At 32.1% G+C, this 10,799-nt stretch overlaps 1 protein-coding gene and 1 long non-coding RNA gene across 3 annotated transcripts; one reads left to right on the top strand and one right to left on the bottom strand.

Annotated features, from left to right (window-relative positions):
• The first annotated feature begins 918 nt into the window (after positions 1 to 918).
• LOC125585496 lies at positions 919 to 4,954 on the top strand. The gene has a single exon (XM_048754664.1). It carries the CDS (start codon positions 1,955 to 1,957, stop codon positions 2,582 to 2,584), a length of 630 nt encoding a protein of 209 aa, XP_048610621.1. The 5' UTR covers positions 919 to 1,954; the 3' UTR covers positions 2,585 to 4,954.
• A 1,041-nt stretch (positions 4,955 to 5,995) lies between these two features.
• On the bottom strand, positions 5,996 to 8,809 carry LOC125586417. Of its 2 annotated transcripts, none has more exons than XR_007322946.1 (5): positions 7,896 to 8,809; positions 7,714 to 7,822; positions 6,786 to 6,901; positions 6,344 to 6,492; positions 5,996 to 6,259 (listed from the first exon to the last, which is right to left on the bottom strand). It is a non-coding gene; the product is annotated as an uncharacterized LOC125586417 (long non-coding RNA). The 2 variants fall into 2 exon arrangements; XR_007322945.1 differs by having other exon boundaries at positions 7,908 to 8,804.
• Positions 8,810 to 10,799: the final 1,990 nt, after the last annotated feature.

Raw genomic sequence — 10,799 nt, 5'->3', positions numbered from 1 at the left:
TTCTCTTCTGTTTTCTTTTTTTCAGAAAAACTTTGTTGTTGGTGCGTAATATTCAATGACCGACTCCGATCACTGCGTCATATCCTTGTTGATTTGTGATCAACCGAAATATCAAAAGAGTCTTCCGCAACTTATGTTCGACTATTCAATCCACATCACATTAGTGTTGGTGCTGGTAGCATCAAACTGAAACATATCCTTTTTACCATCTTAAGGGGGTTGATTCTTGAAAGGATCATATCATATAATGAGCTGGAAAAAGGAGTTGAGTTTGGACAAACAGCTTCTGGAAGCTTCAAGAGAGAGCCATGAGAGACTGGAAAAAAGAAGTACAGTTCCTGAAGGAAGAAATATAGTTTATAAAGTTCAAAAGCCAATCGATGGAAAATACTTTTGAAAATAGTTCTAATTGTATCTTTGAAATATGGTTTTTGTTTATTATTGGTATCGGCTATTAATATTTGAATGGTATTATCAGGGGATATAATTTGATGAACAGTGTGTGAATAAGAATATCTTACTTTTGCATATTAACAGGAGTGCGCAAGAGATGTTAAACGAATCAATGACATCACTTAACTGAAAAAAATAGAGCCAAAGAAGAGATAATGATTCTAGATGACCAGGTCAAGTCTTGAAATTGCAAGTCATGGAATCCTTATCACCACGTATAACTTGATTCATGCATTTCATGTCACGTGGTCTGTCTCTATACTATTCAAATCTTTCTTTCCTTTTTTTGGAAAAAAAAAAACACTATATGCTGTTCAATAATATTACCTCGTCAATTCCTTTTACCATTTATTCTTATTCAGCTACAAATTTACAATAATAACCATATAATGATTTTTTTTTTAACACACCATATAATGATTAAGCAGTTTCCTTCCGTGGATCCTCTTATTTTTGTTGCCTGTCATGTCACTATCGACTATCCAGAAACTTTTTATCCAAAAACTGCTATAGAAAAATTCTAAAGAATAATAAATGTGCAAAATATTATCGCTGTAAGAACCAGATTAATGGACGGTTATTATGACGAAGTTCTTAGCTGAATATAAGAAACCGTCTCTTAACTTTTAACTAAAAAAACTAAGAATCGGCTATTAAATAAGAGGATCCACTGAAAGTAAAACTAAAATATTTAAAAGCTGGTTCTTAGCTTTTTTTTATTTAAAAATTAAGAGACGATTTCTTATATTTTATTAAGAACTCTACCCTAAGAACTCCGTTAATCATGTTCTAAGTCTATGACATGTTTTGGCACTAGCGGAAAGAAAACTACTCTCTCTTAATACTTTTTTTTATTACTTCTGCCGCAAGAAAGTCAAACAATAAGACGCGCGATGATGCAACCTTCTGTTCTTCGAAACTTCTTATATTCACCCTTAATTTTCTTTTTGAAAGATATAATATTCTGAAACCCTGAGATTTGACCAAGTTACGCTTCATTTTTGAAAGAATATAATTTTCAGTTTTTAAATACTCGAAACGAGTTTCTTTTTATAGACTTTTTAAAACAAATATTCTCATCGCGTGAAGACTTAATAGGGATTATTGGTTGTTGTATTTTAATGGATTTGAAAATCCAAACTAAATCTAGTGTTATTGGTTCTATGATTTTCAAATCTGTATTAAAATCATGTGTTATTTGTTTAATGATTCATAAATTCTATATCAAATCAAGTGTTATTCAATCGTACGGATTTACTAATATATTTGATTTAATAATGGATTTGAATGGATTTGTTTAGATTTTTTAGTTAAAAATACAAAGACTCAAATCCGAGGGAAAACCTCCGGATTTGCATATTTTACTTGGATTTATAAATACTATATGGATTTCTAAATCAATCAAAATATATAAACCAATATTAAATTTAATACAAATCCCGTATATATTACAAGAACAACACGAATTTAGAAAACCAAAGGGTCATCAATTGAAACAAAAATGGTGAGCCCATTTAGATCTCCATGTACTTCCCCAAAAAAATCAAGAAAAGCGAGCAAGAACCCTTATTCAAACCGTGGACTTGAAAAATTCTCTGAGCTTCTCTCGGAACTCGACGAGAAGAGACAAAGCATCTACTCGAAGAAGCTCGATTCCAGTGGCCCGCCTCTTGTCCGATTCGTGTTCACAAGCTCCGGCGAGTGTGTTCCCGTCGTGATCAAATCATCTTATCTTCATAAACAGAAGAAGACCAAAGATGTTGCTGCTGCCAAAGTCAAGACAGAGGTCAAAGAAACGAAAACAGAGGAAACGAAGAAACCAGAACCTGAAACAGAGGAGAAACAGAGCTGTGTTTTGAACGAGAATCTAAAGAAGATCGCGAGACCGAATCGTTTCTTTCCAGTGACTGTGATATTGGTTCTTATTTTCTTGGTTTTCTTTGGAAGATCTGTTGCGATTATGTGTACTTGTATTGCTTGGTACTTGGTACCAACGATCAAGGAACAGAGCGGAAACAGAGGACCTTCAACATACACGATGAAGAAGAAAGATTTCGCAAGGAAATTGAGTATTGAAGACAGAGCATCATTTAATCCAAGAACTCTTCGTCATCTTTCTTCTCGCAAGTAGCATTTTGCCTTCTCTGGCTGCTCGTGAAAGAAAAAACGCGTGACAGAGCAAAAACGTTTTTCTTTTCATTTTGTGAATGTTCTTTGGTTTATTTTTTTGTCACCGTTTTTGTTTGTTTCTTTCATGGTTGTTAATTTTTAGACAGCTGAATTAACATAAAATTCGTGTATATTTGTTTTCTAGGGTGTTAATGGATTTAGATGTAAATATGCAACTGGAAGGTGTTCTTGTTTGAAGCTTTAATCAACAAACTCCCCAAACTGCTACTTTCTAGTGACTTCTACAACAAAATAGCTTAGTTCTAAAAGAAAAAACAAGTTCGAAGCTTTTATCAACAAACTCCAAACTGCTACTCGTTTTATCACACTGACAATCTTAATAATTCATCGAATAGTGTTTAAAAAATGTTCCAAATTGTTTACTTTTTATCTAGGCTTTTTTTTTTTTTAATCTAGGCTTTTTGATTGGTGTGTTAGAGTGTCGTTAGAGTACCTATGAACATAAAGTAAAGAACACAGAGTTTTTTATCGGGTTTCCCTACGTCTCCAGGACCTAGTCTAGAACCAAATCCACTAGAACAAGATTGCAATTAAAATTTCTATAGTATCCAATACTACAGTGTCTACCATTCTTTTCTAGAAGAATGAATGATGAAGTGGAAGCTTCTAGGGATATAATTAGATCCCGAAAACTAGGGTTTATGAATACTCTTCAGTCAAAAGCTTTTAGAGTTGAGAATACTCTTCTCAGTGGCTTATAAAACCTCTTTAGAAAAACTCCTTTTATTAATCAATCATAAACTGAATACTGAATACAAACCTAAGCTTAGACGGCTATATATAAAATAAAACCGTAAAACCCTATAACAATAAAGATAATTATCTAAATAACAAATAAAATAAATAATAAATATTTGAAAATATCTCAAATATTTATCTGCATCAATGAACTTTGAAGATAGGTATCAAGCATTCATGCATTGAGTACCTTCCAGCAGCAATGGAGCATCGCTGTCTACGAACAGCTGTGATTTTCATAGAAACTAACCACCAACAGATCATACAAATATTTATGGTGGGATGACGCCACACACAGCTTGTGTGCCTCTCTGGAAAATACCATAGGCGTGCATGCATTCTAAAAAAGGTGGCTTTTTAGTATTTAATTGATTGCTCAACTCTAAATCATAGGGTTTTCAAGCAATCTTTCATTTTTCTTCTCATAAGGATAATGAAATTTTTCTTCATCTTTTTTTTTGTGCACAAATTTTTCCTCATCTTCAACATACTATTTAAATGACTATCCAGCTCAGCAAACAGATCTTGGCTTGTCCAAGTCGTCCCTAAGCTGTTGTCCACTTATGTGTTCCAACTTTTTGTTAGCAATCGCATAGCTCTGTTCCTGATGTACTTGACGTACTTCTTGAACAACTTTCTGCAGTACTTCTTGTCGTACTTCTTGAACATGTGACTGATACATCTCCTGATATATATATATATATGATGGCTGGTTCTAATACCTTCTCAAACCAGTCAACAATACATCTTCAATCTCTCCTTTGATGACTAAGTTTTAGAATACAAGCGCTTTTACAAACTAGTGAACACAACACTAACACTTTCTATTGCAAAGGTTGTATATAATTCTAATTTTCGGACTTTTGGATTTTTGTGTGTGTATTTTTTTTTGCTAAGTTTTGTTTTGGGTTTCTGCCAAGTTGGTATGCTATACATTATTTTCTTAAGCAATGCTAAGACAGCGCAAAATATAAAAGGAATTATTGGAAGATTTTCGAAAATTGCAAAAATATGGGGATTCATAGTAATTATATCTGGTTAGAAGAACTTAGGCTCAAGCACGAGAACTTTTAAATTGAAGACTAGTCTGGTAAATAAGATGGGTTTTGATGAGGAGAAGAACTATGTGTTTTATGAGATGGCAAATTATGTGGCAGTGAAATACTTTATTAGAGAGGTAACTGATGAAGGTGAGGTTGAAGTTTGTAAAATTTATACTTCAAAGATCATGCTAATATTCTTACCAATAGTGTTCCAGTGGAAAAAAATTGAATCTACTTTAGGTCTTCTAAGGCTAACTTACTAATTGATGAAACATCATTAATTTCTAAAGGTTAAATCTGAAGTAAGAGTGTTCTATAGAGATGAGATTAAAGTTGAATCAAGGTGGACCATTTATAGTATGATTCCATTTCATACTGAATGTCGATTTGATGTTTGAAGCAAAATTGAATAAAGTCGATAACAGTTTGGACAAGTCTGCATAAATCTGTTGTAGGTTTGGTCAATCTGCTAAAGTTTGTGAAGGCATTACTAAAGCTCTGCACTTTGAAGATGGAAGACAACTCGTGAGATTCTGATCACGACATAGGTTTCATTTTAGGTTGACTACAAATATTTTTCTTGGTCTTTTTCTTCCCATAACCTAAAAAATTAAAAGAACGCAGAAACAATGTTGCTTGAGAAAAATTTCTTGTTGTTTTTCTCTTGCTCTGGTTTTTAGAGTTGTATCACCATCTTTGATCTATAGAACTTCATGACTGAATCTGCCGCATGTAGATTCTATCACACCAATAAGATGAATGGGGTTAATAGTAATTCCGTGTTTTTTACGTTTTGTATTTTTATTATTTTAAATTACACAAACGAAAGTAGAAAAAAGGAGAAAAAGTTTGTTTGCGAGGTTGAACAAAAAAAAGGTTGTTTGCGAGTTAAAAGTGTTAGGTTTTGCAACAATAGGTTTATTCCTTCATGAAAATACCTTAGAAATCAACTATAATTCCTGGTTAATAGGATCAGTTTACATTAGCTCTCTAACTGATTATTAAGTTCATGTTTATTATCCCTATTTGTAATAAAGCAGGAGTTGATTATGATCATGTTTTACTATTTACCTTTCTAAGTTTTATCATGTTTCTATCTTATTTAGGAATATTCCTTTTGTACTAATGTTGCCGTCATGTTGTTACTAGGTTGTGATCAAATCATATGCGTATGAGTATTAAAACTTCCAACCTATGAATCCATGATAACTATTTGGAAAAATTAAAAAAAAAAAGAGAAGGTAACTTTAATCTCAGGCACATTGTAGACATCAGTCGACTTCATTGGAAATTTTATATTAGGTTATGGTCCTCTCAAGGAGTTTAAATAGATTTAAGAGTACTCTGTTCTAGTCATCATTTTTGTCCGATTCAAATGAGCTTTGAACTTTCTTATGGTAAGTTACTAGATTTTATCTAATCCACTAGAGACATGACTGATTGGTTATGGATATGGCTGTTGTGCTTCTAGAGATCTCCCTATTATAAAAATTTTATTTGCTGAAATTATGTAACCCGGCAACAATGACTAGTTTTTTTTACCTATTTCTAACTCATATCTACAACCAAAATAGTCAAAACCTTGGATAGATATAACAGAAAGAAGCCTCTTCCATCATTGTTTCAAAGGCAATACATTTCCAAAATTAGAAATTCGAGGAGTCAGGTCCAGATCGGTGTGCTGTATTTTTATCATAAAATAAAAGATGATAAGGCGGCATAAGAACACAAATCAGATCATGAGCTTAGAAATCGTCAAAAAGATAATCTAAAATACAAATCCACTGTCATGAATCTCCTCCAAAGTTCTTAGACCTCATCTTAGTGTTTTACTCCTGCAAATAAACATGTTTAAGACATCAGAATCACATGTGTCTGGATTCAGTATTTTATAGTATATGATCATGAATCATACATACCCTGAATGTCTTTCGACGTACATCATCCGTATTGTATCCAACAGCCTCATTTCTGTATCCATCATGTGATCCGATGTTCTCCTCGAGTTCCAGAAGAACCCAACCTTGTTCCATGTTAGTTAATAGTCTGCTTTTAGCCGAGTACCTTCCTGCACAGATGACAAAATAAAATAGATTACAACAGTCAACAAAAATTACTTGTGATATTATTACACCCCATAATATATTTTTAGATACATCAACAAGATACCCCAAACACAAGCTGGTTCAGCAATCAACAGAATCATCCAGCAAAAAGTATCTTTGTTAATGAATACAACTTATGTGCTATTCAAGAACTTTACGCAACAGCAGAACATAGAAAGATAACCATTCCACAATTTCGCATTTTCCACCAAAAAAATACAAGGCTTCACTATGGAGTATGGAATGGATATTTTACCTTTTTCATTGAGCGACCACAGAAAGCCTTCATAGCATTCACAAAGTCATTGTACTTCTCGAACTGAACAACAATCTTACAATAGAGACCTGATACAAGGTCTCCACTGTACTCATCTGCATCCTCAGCAACAATAAAATTCTTATAGAATATTAGTTAAACGAGCACAACATGCATGGATTTATCGAATAGTGGGTATTGGATTAATATCAGACATTCATTGGTAAACAGAACTATTATGATCCTATGATCAGAAGAAAAGAATATTCGAACATACATAATACAACAAGTTCAATAGAATGACCATGAAAAGATTTCTAAAGTAGAGAGGTTAAAAATGAGACCATAACTAGTTGTAGGAATAGATCTTACTACCGGTTGCAGACTTGCAGTTAACCAAGAAATATCATACAAAATGTCATTTCCATGAGCAAATGTACAAGTATTAAATCTACCGATGGCGGCACAAAACCAATGAGCTTTGTAATAAGCGAGCCACATATCAATCTCAAATCTCACAGTGTCCCATTCTTGAAGCAAATCTATGAGTGTAATTTTCTCTCACTAGGGAAACTCCTATTTTTTTACATCTCCTTAATCAAATTGGCCATGAAAGAAGACACTTTAGAGCTCAAACTGATCCATAAAGTCAAAGCAAGTTCTCAGTTTGAAACATCTCGTTCTTAATAAATGTTCTGCCATGACAAAACTTAAGATATATTAACGAAATGTCATATGTCGACCTCTATAAGAAATTGTCAGTTCAATCATCCTATGTGAAGATGTCAATGTGTGAAGTCTATGAAAGCACCACAAAACCATGAAAACTGCGCTAAACAAGCCATCATTTTCATTTCTCATAGTATCACATTAATAAAGTAAAACAACAACAACCCAACTTTGGACAAACCGGAAACGAAAATGTTACCTAATTTTGCCAAAGGTGGAGAAGATTGTATGTGAAACCAACATAGAAAGCTTAGATGAAACTCTTGGTATCATCGTATCAGCCTCACTCCTTCCTTCCCTTGGATGTCCTGCAAAAACAAATACCCAACAAAAAATTTAAACACTTCCCACTAAAATCAAGCTCAAAACCAAAGAAACCACCTCTGAGATTACCAAAAGCATAATAAAACTCCTCCCATTCTTTCTTCAACCCCTCGAAATCATCGGAAGCACCACACTCAGATTATACTTCACTCCTTCCAAATTCACCTCAATACCATTCATCTTCTCCACCAAAACCCTCCTCCCCCCTAAAAACTTCTATCTGTTGTATCTGCAAGCGGGCCAACCAGATTTAAAAAAATTAAAATTAAAAAGAAAAGTTAAAGAAAAATCCAACTGGCTGAAGAGAAATCCAGCTCTGGTGGTAATGTCTGTTGCAAACAAAAATCTTGCAATATGTCTATCTCTTTCTTCTGTTTTGGGGTTGGGGTTTGTTTTCTGAAGTTTGATCTTTGTTTTTTGCTGAGCTATTGGATTCACAGAGAAAACTCACTGAAAGATACAAAAGAGAAACACTTGAGAAATTGTGAGGCTTTGGCTATTCAAATATGGGCTAACTTTTCTTGTTGAGATTGTAACAGGAAACCATGGCTGGAGATGTCAGCTGGAGATATCAGTAAAAGAAAGGAGGCACCAATTGTGACTTTTAATAAATTGCAGATGGAAGCAATGGTGTCTGAGATTATGAAAATAATGGAAAAGACTGGTTTTTTTCAACAGAAACATGCTGATGATTTCTCTGGTAATGTTTCTCATGTTCATAAAGATGCTAAAAATAACCATATTACCAGATTCGGTCCAGGTTTTTTTGAATACAATTAGTTATATTACGATCCATCTAAAATATATAACATTAATTATAAAAAATATCAATGTATAAAAATGTAAGAACTAATACCCGCGCATGTGCACGGGTCAATCTCTAGTAATAGTTAGAGTATTAACAATACATTGTATGTACGTAAATCCTTCTCATCCTTTTCTCTTTGAGCTATGCAATCTCTTTACTTGTTGCTTTGCCTCAATAATCGCCGGGTTCTAATTTGTTTTTGAACACAAATTTCAAAATTAAAATATTAAGATCTCATTAATTGTTTAATGCAAATTTCGAAATTAACATTTTTATATATTTTTATATAGTATATCATTTAATTTAAATAATATATATATATAATATGAATATCTATTAATGAGACTTCATATTCATACGATTTACAATCATTTGTATCTTGTTAGAACAAAAAAAAAAAGTTAAATCATTGATCACAAAAATTTTAATGTGTGACTACCATTTTAGTAATTTATATTCTTTTTAAAAATTCAGAATATAACATATAAAAAAAATCAAATTTTTTTTATTATATGCTTCATGTGATTTTTTAATTTCTATTAATAATATAAAATTAAAAACAAAAAAGAGGATATAAAATAGTTATCAAATATGTATTATTCATAATCATTAATTACCATGTATATGTTAACCAAATTAGGTAATTTCATAGCTTTTATTTAAGGAAAGAATTAAAAATATTTTTTTTGTACACAAATAATCACGGGGAGTTTTTCAAAACCAACCCATCTTTTCAAGTCAAACCCAAAACCAACCTCTTTTTTTTTTCATTACTATTCATCAATGAATTTTCTATATTATCCTTATGTTTTGAATTATTTACAAAATTGCCATTATTATTTAATTTTTTTATTAATTTCGAAATTCACAAAAAACCAAATACACCCACATCATTTCTTCTTATTTAAAATAATGTCATTATCATCAATTTTTTCAACCATCATGAACCACCATTTTTAAGCTCTTAAAGCTCTAGAATTCAATTTTCAACCACTTTTTTCTCATTTTAAACCAACAAATCTTCATTTCCTCTCATTTCTTCTACATTTCCATCTAAAAAACTCTCATAACTTTCATTTTCATAAAAACAAACTTCATATTTTCGAGTTTTTTCATTAGTGAATCGTTAAAGACGGTTCTTTTTGTTAATATTTGGAGTTTGGACGGTTGAGAAGGTTGGAAAGAGCTTTACACCAGAAAAAGATTACTATTTACATGGTTTTCATCATTTTTCAGATCTGTGTCGAGATAGTAGACTGTTTTGTATGTCTACGCCTATATGCAGACGTACGATACAGTCTACTTGCCAACGCATAGGTCAGTTTTGCATTTGACCAAACAAATTTTTTTTTTGTACCGCATACTTCCCCGGCAGTCTTCGTCTCTATCTTTGACAACAAAAACAAAAATTTAGGTAGACTTACTAAGACGTCTATGTAAAAGAGGTTAGTTCTGCATTTGATCGAACTTTTGAATTTTTATTGTAGACTTCAACGGAAATCTACGAAGTGTAGACTGCCTGAGAAGTTTGCAAAAGGTCAGTTTTGCATTTGACCAAAGCTTTGAGTTCGTTGAATAGGTTACTTTTGTGTTTGACTAAAAAGTTTTAAAATTAATTAAAATTTGATTAACAGTAGACTTCATATGCAGCCTTCTTAACTTAGAAAAAAAGTAGACTACATGTGAAGTTTACTATTTTATTTTAGTCAAATGCAAAACTAACATATCGAATTTGAGAGTAGATTTCAAACGAAGTCTAAAAATATGTAGATGTTCGTTTCCATTTACTCGTAGAAAGCCAAACTTGTTCAGTTGCAAAACTAACCTCTTTAAAATAAAATAAAAAATGTAGACTGCATATGAAGTCTACTTCCAAAAATCAAATCATGGGTGAATTTTGGTCAATTAAAAAGACTAAATATTTTGAAGTGTAGACTGAAATGGAAGTCTACATGTATAAAATCACAACTTTTTTTCAAATATAGAAAGTAACCCGTAAAATTTTCAATTGCAAAAACTAACCCAGAGAGTAGACCTATTTGATAGTCTACATTAGTAAACTGAAAAAAACGTCTACATCTTCGTAGATTGAATATGGAGTCTACATAAAAAATTATATTAAAAGTGAATTTGTATATTATTCATTAAATTTT

This window comes from Brassica napus, chromosome C4 (genome assembly GCF_020379485.1).
Source record: "Brassica napus cultivar Da-Ae chromosome C4, Da-Ae, whole genome shotgun sequence".
Lineage (NCBI taxonomy): Eukaryota > Viridiplantae > Streptophyta > Magnoliopsida > Brassicales > Brassicaceae > Brassica > Brassica napus.
This window is presented reverse-complemented; position numbering and strand designations above follow the sequence as displayed.